The sequence below is a fragment of the Macaca fascicularis genome, chromosome 5, assembly GCF_037993035.2.
Source record: "Macaca fascicularis isolate 582-1 chromosome 5, T2T-MFA8v1.1".
In the NCBI taxonomy this organism is placed as follows: Eukaryota; Metazoa; Chordata; class Mammalia; order Primates; family Cercopithecidae; genus Macaca; species Macaca fascicularis.
Window position 1 is genome coordinate 173,193,243 of NC_088379.1, and position 13,542 is coordinate 173,206,784.

General features: G+C 37.8%; 1 protein-coding gene across 1 annotated transcript in view; it reads right to left on the reverse strand.

The window, feature by feature from the left end:
• Positions 1-249: 249 nt before the first annotated feature.
• DDX60L (DExD/H-box 60 like) overlaps positions 250-13,542 on the reverse strand; it is a 118,250-nt gene continuing 104,957 nt past the window's right edge. The window contains exons 37-38 of the mRNA XM_074040736.1: positions 4,097-4,159; positions 250-1,289 (exon numbers count right to left, since the gene is read on the reverse strand). Coding sequence (XP_073896837.1) covers positions 1,160-1,289; positions 4,097-4,159 — 193 coding nt within the window. The 3' untranslated portion in view covers positions 250-1,159. The remainder of the gene's footprint in view (positions 1,290-4,096; positions 4,160-13,542) is intronic.

Here is a 13,542-nt window from a genome sequence, read left to right on the forward strand (position 1 = left end):
TGCAATGTAACTGTAAGTAATGCCATACAACAAATGGTGTCTTGTTACATTCTGGATGATACAAAAGGTTATGTCTTTCATCCTGAGAAAGAAATGCTCTGTGTTCAAGGTCTGGGTCTAAAACAGATTTTGTAGTTCGTGACCTAGGGCTGCAGTAAAGATAGACAGCAATGAAGGCAAAATATCTAATGCATATGTGTCTACAAATGGATGGACTAACAGATTTAACATAAGGAACACAATAGTAAATCAATTTAATGCCCTTTATTTTCTGATGAGTGCCAAGTCATTTACTACATAAACTACAACAATACCAAGTTTTCAGTTAATTGTTTTCTTAAAGGATCACAGACCAGATGGCTAAACAACAAACATGTATTTCTCACAATTCTGGAGGCTGGAAAGTTCAAGATCAAGATGTAAGTAGATTCAGTTCTGTTGAGGGCCTGCTTCTTGGTCTGCAGATGGCCACCTTCCCATTGTATCATCCAGTGGTAGTGAGCAGAGATTGGAGAGCAAGCTCTCTTCTGTCTCAGCTAAAGTCACTAATTACATCCAAGGAACTCCACCCTCATGACTTATCATCTCCTAATACCATCACATTGAGGGTTAGAACTTCAGTATAAAAAAATTTGGAGGGGAGGGCACAAACATCCAGTCTACAGCAGTGACTTTCTTGTAATCTCAGAAGTCTTCTTAAATAACCAAATTGTTGTTCAGATGCTCAGAATTGACTTGAGTCCTTTGTGATTTATTAACCATTAATTTAAAATTCAGTTAACTTGGGGATGTACTGAAAACTTGACAATGTGAAACTAATTTTGCTATATATTAACTTTAACTACTAAAAAAAAAAAACACTACCGTTAATTAAGTCACCACCCAATCCCAATCACTTTTCATACATTATCTCATTTAATCCTCAAAACAACTAGAGGTATTCATTTTTACTCTGATTTTGCCAAAAATAAAGTTAAAGCTCAGATGTGTGACATAACTTAAGGTCATTCAGTTAGAAAACAGCAGAGCTAATATTTGAGTTCAATTCTGTTTGGCTCCAAGACAAAAAATTTTTCCATTTTGTTGCGTAAGCTCAAATATATCTCTCCTTGCAAAGAGATAAATACCACATAATCAGACTTGAAAGTTTTCCACGGTGTTATTTTAAGTGATTTTGATGCATTTGAGTTTGCATTTCTTCAAGTTTTTCATAAAAGGTTTGACTCAATTGTTTAAATGCCAGGACTACATTGTCATGCTCATTTTCACACAGTTCACTCAAGGAATCACTGCATAAATGATAATAATAATAAAAATAATAATGAGCCCACATTTTGATAACAAGCAATATTATTAAAAGGTTAGCAGAAGTAATTCCCCCCAAAACCTATCAGATGTAAATATGGAGAAAAAGTATGCAGAATATTAACAAAATGCACAGTTATCTTTTTTATAAAATCTTTACAACATACATCATGTATCTTGAGAAAAATAAAGATATATACCTTCACACAGTTCTTTTTCTTTTCTTTTTTTTTTTTTTTTTTTTTTTTTTTTTTTTTGAGACAGAGTCTCACTCTGTTGCCCAGGCTGGAGTGCAGTGGTGTGATCTGATCTCAGCTCACTGCAACTTCTGCCTCCTGGGTTCAAGCAATTTCTGCCTCTGCCTCCCGAGTAGCTGGGATTACAGGCACCCGGCTAATTTTTATATTTTTAGTAGCGATGGGGTTTCACCATCTTGGCCAGGCTGGTCTTGAACTCCTGACCTCGTGATCCACCTACCTTGGCCTCCCAAAGTGCTGGGATTTCCGGTGTGGGCCACCATGTCCGGCCACAGTTCCTCTTTATATTACACCTAAACTTGCTCTGTGAGTATTGTAAGACTACAGAATTCCATATTCTTGGACCCTAGAGGTGTTATTCAACTTCTTTTCTTCTCTCTATGCATCTCATGAAAGCCATATGGACTTCCTAATATTGGACCAATTATTTTTAAAAACCCACAGTCACCAATTCAATGAAAAAAAATTCCGTCCCTATCCACATATCTTAGGATAGAAGCTAGGGTGAACGAGAGGAGACACAGAAAAGTGAGTCTCTCAGCTACCTGACAAGCCATTCGAACACCGAAATCAACTGTGATTTGACATTTTGCCATCCTTTTTGTTTTCATGCTCCACCTTATTCACTCTTGAGCAGAGTTTCAGATTTTTACTCGTCCTCAGTGGCTGAATATTAGCAATGATCACATCTTTATCTCTAAGTCTGAAATTCCTCCAGTTTCAGACCTATTGTTCTCTCTGACTGCTCAACATTTCCCCCTGGATGTCTTATAGACAACACATGTGACATTTTAAATTCCAACTCATACTTTTTTATTGTCAGTTCCCAAGTCATCATCATGTATTCCTTACTTTCATTAACATTATAATTAACCAAATTAGAAACCCAATTTGTCATAATATCTCTTTCCCCACTGCAGGAGTTCCTCCTCTTAAATATGTCTCCAATTCTCATCATTCATTTCTGCCACCACTGTCTAATTCAAGCCTTCATTTTCTCTCACCTGGAATATGGGTATAGCCTCCAGCTTTAGCTCCCTGCTTTCATTTTCTCTACCTCTTGAGTTAATCTCTATACTCTGCCAGAATAATATCTCTAAAACATAGATCTATGTCATACTCATCCTTAGAAACTCCCCTGCCTCACCTTTGTCTACCATTTTAAATCCATACTTCATCGCATAACAAATAAGACCCTTCGCATATACAACCAAATTCCTATCAAAGACTCCACACTCACTTCTCAGCATTTTCCCTGATCCCTGTCACAACCTCCACATTCTGTACTTCACCATCATTAGCTGGGGGCCTATCCCTGAATACATCAGGACCTTTAATATTTCTGTACATTTGGATATACTATTCTCCCTGCTTAAAATCTGACTACACTAATTATTCTACTTAATTATCCTAATTAACTAGAATTATATTTAGTATAATTAATCTACTTAATGAATTTTCACTTCTCCTTTAAGACCTGATTGGAAATTACATCTTCTATAATGCTTTTTCTGATTATAGTAGCATTAATCATAAAGTTATTTATGCTATCTTAGTATTTTATGTGTAACTCAATCATAGCACTTACCACATATGACTGTCTACAAGACAGTTTCTCCCATGACATTGAAGTGCCTGGAACAGTGCCTCTAACACAGTAAGACCTTGATACTTTTAAAATTGAAACATGAATGAAGGAATTATTTTTCCTGTTTAAACTCTTGAGATACGTTTAAAATCTCCAAAGTTTCTCAGGCTGCTCAAAGAGGTTGTAGCTCTGATAGCTATAAGCCACTTAGGGCCATCCTAAGACTTTCACTCTTTGTAGAAAGCTTCCCAAAGGGTCAGGCTCAGCTCAGACCAAGGAAAAGCACAAATGTGTCCTCACTAACAAGGAACTCTAAATAAATATTCTCCTTCCAAAACTGAATTTATGTGAAAAACCACATACACTTGATAAAGCAGTAAGGACCAGAGATAAGGAAAATGGAGCTAGACAAAAACTACATGACCAATGGAGCATAGAGAAAGGAGTGCTCACATAGAGTTCATATTTGCTTGGGTCTCTGTTGAGCATTGGGCAGATGAACACAGGAAATCAACAGGAGATGTCAGGGTCTGGGAAAGGCACCGAGTATGAGAAAGACTTAAGTGCTTTGAAGTGGATATAAACCAGAGACCTACTGAAGTTATTTATCTGACTCAGTGTGACTGCTCAGCATTGGTAGAACTTGAGTACAGTGAGGCATGGAGATTTATGAAGTCATGAGGAAGTGCCTTCCAGGCTCTGATCTCAATGAAATTCAATTACAAATGGATTTGAGATGAATCTTAATACAAAAAACAGTGTGACAGTGTCCTGACACAAAGGTCTACAGAGCTTTGGACAGCTGAGTTGTAGAGAACCTGGGAGGCTCAATGGTATCTTCAGAGTGCTCCTTCATGAGAATCATAAACTTACACAAAGGAAGAGCTATATGTTTGCTAAACTACCATTAAATAATTGAGAAAATCAAATTCAGCATGAAACATACCTGATGGCCTGAATGTTGAATGCAAAATCTTTCAAACACTTTAAAAGCTGCCCCATACGCATCCTAAAGAGAACAACATTTCTTAATTAAAAAGTATAAAAACATAAACATAAAAGAATTAACTCAAACTTTAATAGTGGTCTGTCTATGGCAGTTAATTTATCTGTCAAATACATTCCCAGTTAAGACTTCATTCTATTGTATTAATCATAATGAAATTGAGAGGCATAGGTAAAAACCACAAAAAAATTATTAAACAGATAATTTGACCATCATCAAAGGGGGAGAGTGAAATATAAAAGTAAAGCTTAGAAGGGTCAATGAGGACTAGAGATTAAAGTGAAAATAAAACAAGTTGATAGACTAATGTTATTTCTACTAATGTTATTTCTACTTACTTCTACTTTCTTAGTTCTATTTCTACTTTCTTAGTTCTTCATAGCTAAGAACTAGACCTAAGAAAAACAGATGTAGCTAAAGATTTGTCAAGGATGGCAGAACATTGAGCAAGATGGAAAACAAGAGTTGCCTGGTGCTCATCTCCCCCACAAAAAGGAACCAAAACAACAAATAAACAATTCTATTTCAACTGGAGTGACTCAGTATGCTGGAGAGCACCAGGGGAGCACCAAAATCCCTGCGGAGCACAGGAGCCCAAGATAGCACCATAGAGGCTATGGAGTGAGGCACCCTGTCTCTGCCACACTGTCTCTCCTACCAGGAATGACTGGGAGTCAGGGTGGCTTCTTCTTAACAGGAAAATGGTATGCTAAAGACTTCCAGGGGTTTCCATAGCCATCACAGATGCCAGAAGTTCTTGCTACAAGACAGTCTCCCAGTCCTCACAGGCCCAGAATCTATTTTGGAGAGTTGCCACAAGTTTAAGTAGCTACGTTGCCCCCGAGTAAGAGCCCACATTGTGTATCCCCTCCTTCATGACCTAAGCAGCTATGGCATGATGATATTTTGAAGGCCAGTAGCCACTCTCTCTCTCCATCCCTAAAGCTGCACTATCATTTCAAATTCAAAGCTATGTGCCAGTCCACAACCCACTGGGGAAAAGGCAGACATGCACAGCAAGAAAGCCACTGAACAGGTGGCCAGGCCACTACATCAGTGCATACTCATGCTGCATACCCAGAAAAACCACCATGCCTTCACCAACCCATGCCAAGCCTGGCACCCGGGCAGAGGTGCCCCCCCCCGGAAAGACTGCTGCATGCCAGCCAGCCCAGCATGCATGTACATGTGCCTGGCCTGACAGCCAGTTCAGCAGAGGCCTCGCCTTCCCAGGGACACTGCCACACAGCCAGCAGGCCCACTACACATGCACTTGGCCCAATATCCAGTCAGCAGCAGCCTGACCTCCCCATAGACACTACCACACAGCTAGCCAGCCCACATATGCCTGCACTCAAGCCAACAGCAGCCCAACGGTGGTCTTACCTCCCCCTGAAAGACACTGCTGCACAGCTGGCTGGCTCACTGCACCCACAGATACCCAGCTCAAGAACCAGCCTGGTGAAAGGCTCACTTCTCTGAAGAGTTCACCATACAGCCTGCTGGCACACTGAACCAAAACATGCCTGCCCCAAATAACCAGCTCAGTGCCCCTCCCCCAGCAAAACTACACCACCAACATCTGTAGCCTATCCTCCTGTAGATATCATACAAAAGAACCAAAAAAATCTTGGAGCTAGTCAATGCATTAAATTTAAAAAAGAATGTGAGCTTTAGCAACAGACTAAATCAAGCTAAAGAAATAATTTCTGAACTTGAAGACTGGTCTTTTGAAATAACCAGTCAAAGAGGGGAAAAGAATGAAAAGGAATTAAGAAACCCTATAGGACTTATGGGATACCATTAAATGAACAAATATTCACCTTATAGGGCACCAGAGGGAGAAGTAGAGAAATACTTTGTTATTATTAACAAAATAATAGCTGAAAACTTCCCATGTCTTGGGAGATATATGCATCTAAGAAGCTCAAAAGTCCCCAGTTAGTTTCAACCCACAAAGATACTCTCTGAGGCACATTATAACCAAACTGTCAAAAGTCAAAGACAAAGAATTCTAAATGCTGCAGAGAAAAGCATCAAGTCACATATAAGGGAATCCTCAGGAGACTATCAGCAGATTTCCCAGCAGAAACCTCACAGGCCGGGAAAGAATGAAATGATATATTCAAAGTACTGAAAGAAAAAGAAGTCAGTCAAGAATACTATATCCAGGAAAGCTATCCTTCAGAAATGAAGGAGACATAAAGATCTTCCCAGACAAGCAAAAGCTGAGGAAATTTATCACCACTAGTCTAGGCTTACAAAAAATTATTAAGGGAATGCTACAACTAAAAATGAAAGAATGATCGTTATTATCACAAAAATATTCGAAAGATTAAAACTCATCAATAGAAGTAAATTCATAATCAAATCCAGAATAACCCCATGCTGTCTGGGTGCTACGGAAATCCTTCAATTCTCTAGTCCGAAAGCTTTAAGTCAAAATGGTCAAAAAACAGTAACAGCTACAATTAATGACTAAGGAATACACAATAGATAAAGATGTAAATTAAGTCAACAAAAACATAAATTATTGTGGGGAAGCAAGAAAATCTAAAATATTTTTATGTGACCAAAGTTAAGTTGTTATCAGCATAAAACAGTCTATTATAACTACAAGACTCTTTATGTTAGCACATGATAACCACAAAGAAAGAATTTAGAGCAGGCACGCAAATGAGATACAAGAAGGAAATAAAACTTAGCACCACAGAAAACCACCAAACCACATACATAAGCAACAACAGAAGAATAAAGGAACAAAGAATCTACAAAACACCCAGAAAACAATGAACAAAATGGCAGATGTAAGTTCTTACCTACTTATAATTACCTTGAAAATAAATAGATTAAAGTCTCCAGTTAAAAGATACAGAGTGAATGGATTTTATTTTAAAGGTAAGGTAGTAAAACCCTGTCTGTACAAAAAAGAAAAATAAAAAATTAGCCAGGTTTGGTGGTGTGCACCTGTAGTCCTAGCTACTCGGGAGGCTGAGCTGGGAGGACTGAATGAACCCAGGAGTTTGAGACTGCAGTGAGCTATGATTGTGCCACTGTACTCCAGCCCCGGTGACAGAGAGAGACCCCATCTCTTAAAAAACTAACTCAACTATATATTTGTATGCTGACTACTAGAGAATCACCTCACCATTAAAGACAAGCATAGACTGAAAGTGAAGGAAGGGACAAAGATATCCCATGCAAACAGAAATCAAAACTGATCAGGAGTAGCAATACTTATATCAGATAAAATAAACTATAAGACAAAAACTATAAAAAGGACAAATAAAGTCATTATATAATGATAAAGGAATCAATTCAACAAGAGGATAATAGTATTGTTATTCTATATACCAACACATCCACATATATAAAGCAAATATTATTAGATCTAAAAGGAGAGATAAAATGCAGTATAATAATATTAGCGACTTCAACATCCCACTTTCTTTTTTTTTTTTTTTTTTTTTTGAGGCGGAGTCTCGCTCTGTCGCCCAGGCTGGAGTGCAGTGGCGCGATCTCGGCTCACTGCAAGCTCCGCCTCCCAGGTTCCCGCCATTCTCCTGCCTCAGCCTCCCGAGTAGCTGGGACTACAGGCGCCGCCACCACGCCCGGCTAATTTTTTTGTATTTTTAGTGGAGACGGGGTTTCATTGTGTTAGCCAGGATGGTCTCGATCTCCTGACGTCGTGATCCGCCCGTCTCGGCCTCCCAAAGTGCTGGGATTACAGGCTTGAGCCACCGCGCCCGGCTCAACATCCCACTTTCAACAATGAATGGGTCATCCAGGCAAAAAAAAAAAATAACAAGGAATCATCAGAATTAAACTGCACCATAGACCAAACTGACCTAATAGCCTTTTTTTAGAGACAGGGTCTTGCTATGATGCCCAGGCTGGTCTTGAACTCCTGACCTCAAGTGATCATCCCACCTCAACCTCCCAAAGTGCTGGGATTACAGGTGTTGGCCACTGTGCCTGGCTGATTTTTTTTAACAGAATATTCTATCCAACAGCTTCAGAATACACATTTTTCTCAACTGTACATGGAATATTCTCTTGGATAGATCATATGTTTGATCACAAAACAAGTCTGAACAAATTTAAGAAAATAGAGATCATATCAAGTAACTTTTCTGAGCAAAATGGTATAAAACTAGAAATCAGCAACAAGAAAAACTCTGGAAAATTTACAAATACATGGAAATTAAACAATTACTCCTAAAAAAAAAAACCCAACAGGTCAATAAACAAAGTAAAAACGAAATTTAAAAACTTCTTAAGACAAATGAGAATGGAAACACATTATAACGAAACTTATGGAACACAGAAAAAGCAGTTTTAAAATGGAATTTATAGCAATAAAGGCCTAAATCAAAAAAGAAGAAAGATTTTTACTAAACAATCAAATGATGCACCTCAAGAAACTTAATATACAAGAACAAACTAAACCCAAAACTGGTAAAAGGAGAGAATAAAGCTTAAAGCAGAAGTAAACAAAATAGAGGCTAAAAACGCAATTTGAAAGGTCAACAAAATGAAGATGGTTTTGAAAAGATAAAGAAAATTGGTAAACCATTAGTGAGACTAAGAAAAAAAGAGGGAAGACTAAAATAAATAAAATTAGATATTAAAAAGGAGACATTACAACAGTTCCACAGAAGTACAAAAAATAATAAGATACTATTATGAACAACTACACCCCCAAAAAAATTTGATAACATGGAAGAAATGGCTAAGTTCCTGGACATATACAACCTCCCAAAATTAAATAAAGAAGAAATAGAAAATCTAAACAGAGCAGTAATGAGAGAGGAAATTGAACTAGTAATCATAAGTTTTTTATCAGAAAAAAAAAAAAGCCCAGGACTTCATGGCTTCACTGCTGAATTCTACCAAACATTTAAAGAAGACTAATACCAATCCTGTTCAAACTATTAAGGGAATTTAAGAGGAGGGACTACTTCCAAATTTTTTTTATGAGACCAATATTATTCTGACTCTCAAACCAGACAAGGTTACAACAACAACAACAAAAATTATAGGCCAGTTTCTCTGATAAACACAAATCCAAAAATTCTCAACAAGATACTAGCAAACCAAATTCAAAAGCACAGTAAAAAATGTTATTCAATAAGATCAAGGGGGATTTATCCTGGGAATGCAAGGATAGTGCAAGATATGCAAATCAATAAATGAGATAAATCACATTAACAGAAAAACAAACACCATATGATCATTCAATAGATACAGAAAAAGCATTTGACAAAATTCAAAACATCCCTTCATAATAAAAACTCTTAACAAATTAGGTATAGAAGATTTGTACCTCAACACAATAAAAGTCATATATGACAAATCCATAGCTAACATCATATGATCAGGAACAAGACAAGGATGCCATCTGTCACCATTTTTATTCAACATAGTACCGGTAGTCCTAGCCAGGGCAACCAGACAAGAGAATAAATAAATAAAAGACATCCAAATTGGAAAGGAAAAATCAGATTGTCCCTGTTTTCAGACAAGATCTTATATATAGGAAACCCTAAAGACTTAGTGAAAAACTGTTAGAATTGATCAATAAATAATACAAATTTGCAGGATACAAAATTAATATACAAAAATCAGTAGTGTTTCTATGCAATAATAGCAAACTGAAAATAAAAATTTTTTAAACAAATTCATTTACAATAGCTACAAAAAATTAGATAATAAATAAACAAGAAGGTAAAAGATCTCTACACTGAAAACTGTAAAACATTGATGAAAGAAATTAAAGAGGACACTAAGAAATGAAAAGATATTCCATGTTCATGGAATGAAAAAATTAGTATTGTTAAAATGGCCACACTACCCAAAATGATCTATAAATTTAATACAATCTCCATTAAAATACCAATGACATTCTTTACAAAAATAGGAAAAAAATCCTAAAATTTGTAGGAAATCACAAAAAGTCCCAAATACACAAAGCAATCCTCAGCAAAAAGAATGCAGCTAGAGGCATCACACTACCTCACTTCAACACACTATATACTACAAGCTATCATAACCAATAGTATGATTCCATCATAAAAACCACATACTTTGACCAATGAAACAACAGAAAACCCAGAAATAAATCCACACATTTACAGCCAACTGATTTTTTATAAATTAGCTTTTCCCTCATGTGTGCCAAGAACACACATGAGGGAAAAGGGAATATGTGTTTAATATGTTATGCCATTATATGTTAATATATTATATGCTATTATATACGTGTTTAATAGGTTATGCCAATATGTTATATGTTAATATGTTAATAACATATTAAATATAATAGCATAATATTGCTATTATATTATAATAGCATAATTATATATATTATTTTAATATTTTATTAATTTTATAATTTTATTTATAAATTTATAAATTTATTTATTTTAATAATATATATAATATAATAGCATAATGCTAATATGTCAATATATGATGCTGGGAAAATTAGATACGCACATGCACAAGAATGAGACTAGACTCCTACCTCTCACCATATACAAAAATCTATTCAAAATGGTTAAAGACTTAAATGTAAAACCTGAAACTATAAAACAATTAATATGGTTTGGCTGTCTCTCCACACAAATCTCATCTTGAATCATAACTCCCACAATTACCACACGTCGTGGGAGGAACCCAGTGGGAGGTTACTGACTTATGAGGGCAGGTCTTTCCTGCGCTGTTCTTGTGATAGTGAATGAGTCTCATGAGACCTGATGGTTTTAAAAATGGGAATGTCCCTGCACAAGCTCTCTACTCATCTGCCACCTTCCATGCCTTTCACCTTCCGCCATGATTGTGAGGTCTCCCCAGCCATGTGGAACCCTAAGTCCAATAAAACTTTTTCTTTTGTAAATTGTCCAGTCTTGGGTATGTCTTTATCAGCTATGTGAAAATGAACTAATACAGTGAATTGGTACCAGTAGAGTGGAGCACTGCTGAAAAGATACCTGAAAATGTGGAAATGACTTTGGAACTGGGTAACAGGCAAAGATTGAAACAGTCTGGAAAGCTCAGAAGATGACAGGAAAATGTGGGAAAGTTTGGAACTTCCTACAGACTTGTTGAATGGCTTTGCCCAAAATGCTGACAGCAACATGGACAATAAAGTCCAGTCTAAGGTGGTCTCAGATGGAAATGAGGAACTTGTTGGGAAACGGAGCAAAGGTAACTCTTGTATGTCTTAGCAAAGAGACTGGCAGCATTTTGCCCCTGCCCTAGAGATTTGTGGAACTTGGAACTTGAGAGAGATGACTTAGGGTGTCTGGAGAAAGAAATTTCTAAGCAGCAAAGCATTCAAGAGGTGACTTGGGCATTGTTAAAGACATCCAGTTTTATAAGGGAAGCAGAGCATAAGAGTTTGGAAAATTTGCAGCTTGGCAATTCAATAGAAAAGAAAATCCCATTTTCTGAGGAGAAATTTAAGCCAGCTGCAGAAATTCACATAAGTAACAAGAAACCTAATGTTAATCCCCAAGACAATGGGGTAAATGTCTCCAGGACATGGCAGAGGCCTTCACGGCAGACCCTCCCATCACAGGCCTGGAAACCTAGGAGGAAAAAGTGGTTTCACGGGCCAGGCCCAGGGTCTCTGTGCTGTGTGCAGTGTAGGGACTTTGTTCCCTGTGTCCCAGCTGCTCCAGCCATGGCTGAAAGAGGCTAATGTAGAGCTCGAGCCATGGCTTCAAAGGGTGCAAGCCCCAAGCCTTGTAGCTTCCACATGGTGTTGACCCTGCAGGTACACATAAGTCAAGAATTAAGATTTGGGAATCCCCCCTTAGATTTCAGAAGATGTATGGAAATGCCTGGATGCCCAGGCAGAAGTTTGTTGCAGGGGCGGGGCCCCCATGGAGAACCCATGCTCAGACAGTGCAGAAGAAAAATGTGGGGTCAGAGCCCCCACACAGAGTCCTAAGTGGGGCACTGCCTAGTGGAGCTGTGAGAAGAGGGCCACTATCCTCTGTACCCCAGAATGGTAGATCCACTGAAAGCTTGCACTGTGCACCTGGAAAAGCCACAGACACTCAATGCCAGCCTGTGAAAGCAGCCAGGAGGGAGGCTGTAACCTGCAAAACCAAAGGGGTAGAGCTGCCCAAAACTATGGGAACCCATCTCTTGCATCAGCATGGCCCGGATGCAAGACATAGAGTCAAAGGAGATCATTTTGGAGCTTTAAGACTTGACTGCCCTGCTGGATTTCAAATTGCATGGGGCCTGTAGCCTGTTTGTTTTGGCCAATTTCTCCCTTTGGAATTGCTGTTATTTACCCAATCCTCATACCCCCACTGTATCTAGGAAGTAACTAACTTGCTTTTGATTTTACAGGCTCATAGGTGGAATGGACTTGTCTTGTATCAGATAAGACATTGGACTGTGGACTTTTGAGTTAATGCTGAAATGAGTTAAGACTCTGGGGGACTGCTGGGAAGGCATGACTGGTTTTGAAATGTGAGGGCAAGAGATTTGGGAGGGGTCAGGGGCAGAATGATATAGTTTGGCTGTGTCCCCACCCAAATCTAATCTTGAATTGTAAGTCCCACAATTCCCATGTGTCATGGGAGGAATCTGGTGGGAGGTGACTGAATTATGGGGGCAGGTCTTTCCTGAGCTATTCTCCTAATAGTCAATGAGTCTCACAAGATCTGATGGTTTTAAAAATGGGAGGTTCCCTGCACGAGCTCTCTTCTCTTGTCTGCCACCATGTAAGACATGCCTTTCACCTTCCATCATGATTGTGAGGTCGTGGAACTCACACGTAGGTCAAATAAACCCCTTTCTTTTAAAATTGCCCAGTCTTGGGTATGTCTTTAACGGCAGTGTGAAAACAAACTAATATAGCCTTAAAAAAAAAAAAAAGAAAAGAAAAAAAAACAGCAGAAAAACTTCATGATACTGGACAGGGCAAGGATTTTTTTTAAATGAGATCTCAAAAATACAAGCAATAAAAGCAAAAGCAGACAAAAGAGATTACATCAAACCAAAAAGTTTTCCACAGTAAAGGAAACAATTAACAGAGTGAAAAGATAACCTATAAGATGGCAGAAAAATATATGCACACTATACATCAGACAAAAGATTCATATGCAGAATACATAAGGAACTTAACAGCAAAAAAAAATCAACTTAAAAATGGGCAAAAACTTTAAGACATTTCTCAACAGAAAGTATACAAAAGGCCAATAGGTATATGAATAAATGTTCACTATCACTAACCATCATAAAATGTCAATCAAAACCACAATCAAACACCACCTCACTCTAGTTAGAATGGCTACTAATAATAAAAAGACAAAAGAAAGCAAATGTTGGTGTGAATGTGAAAGAAAGGGAACCCTTATATGCTG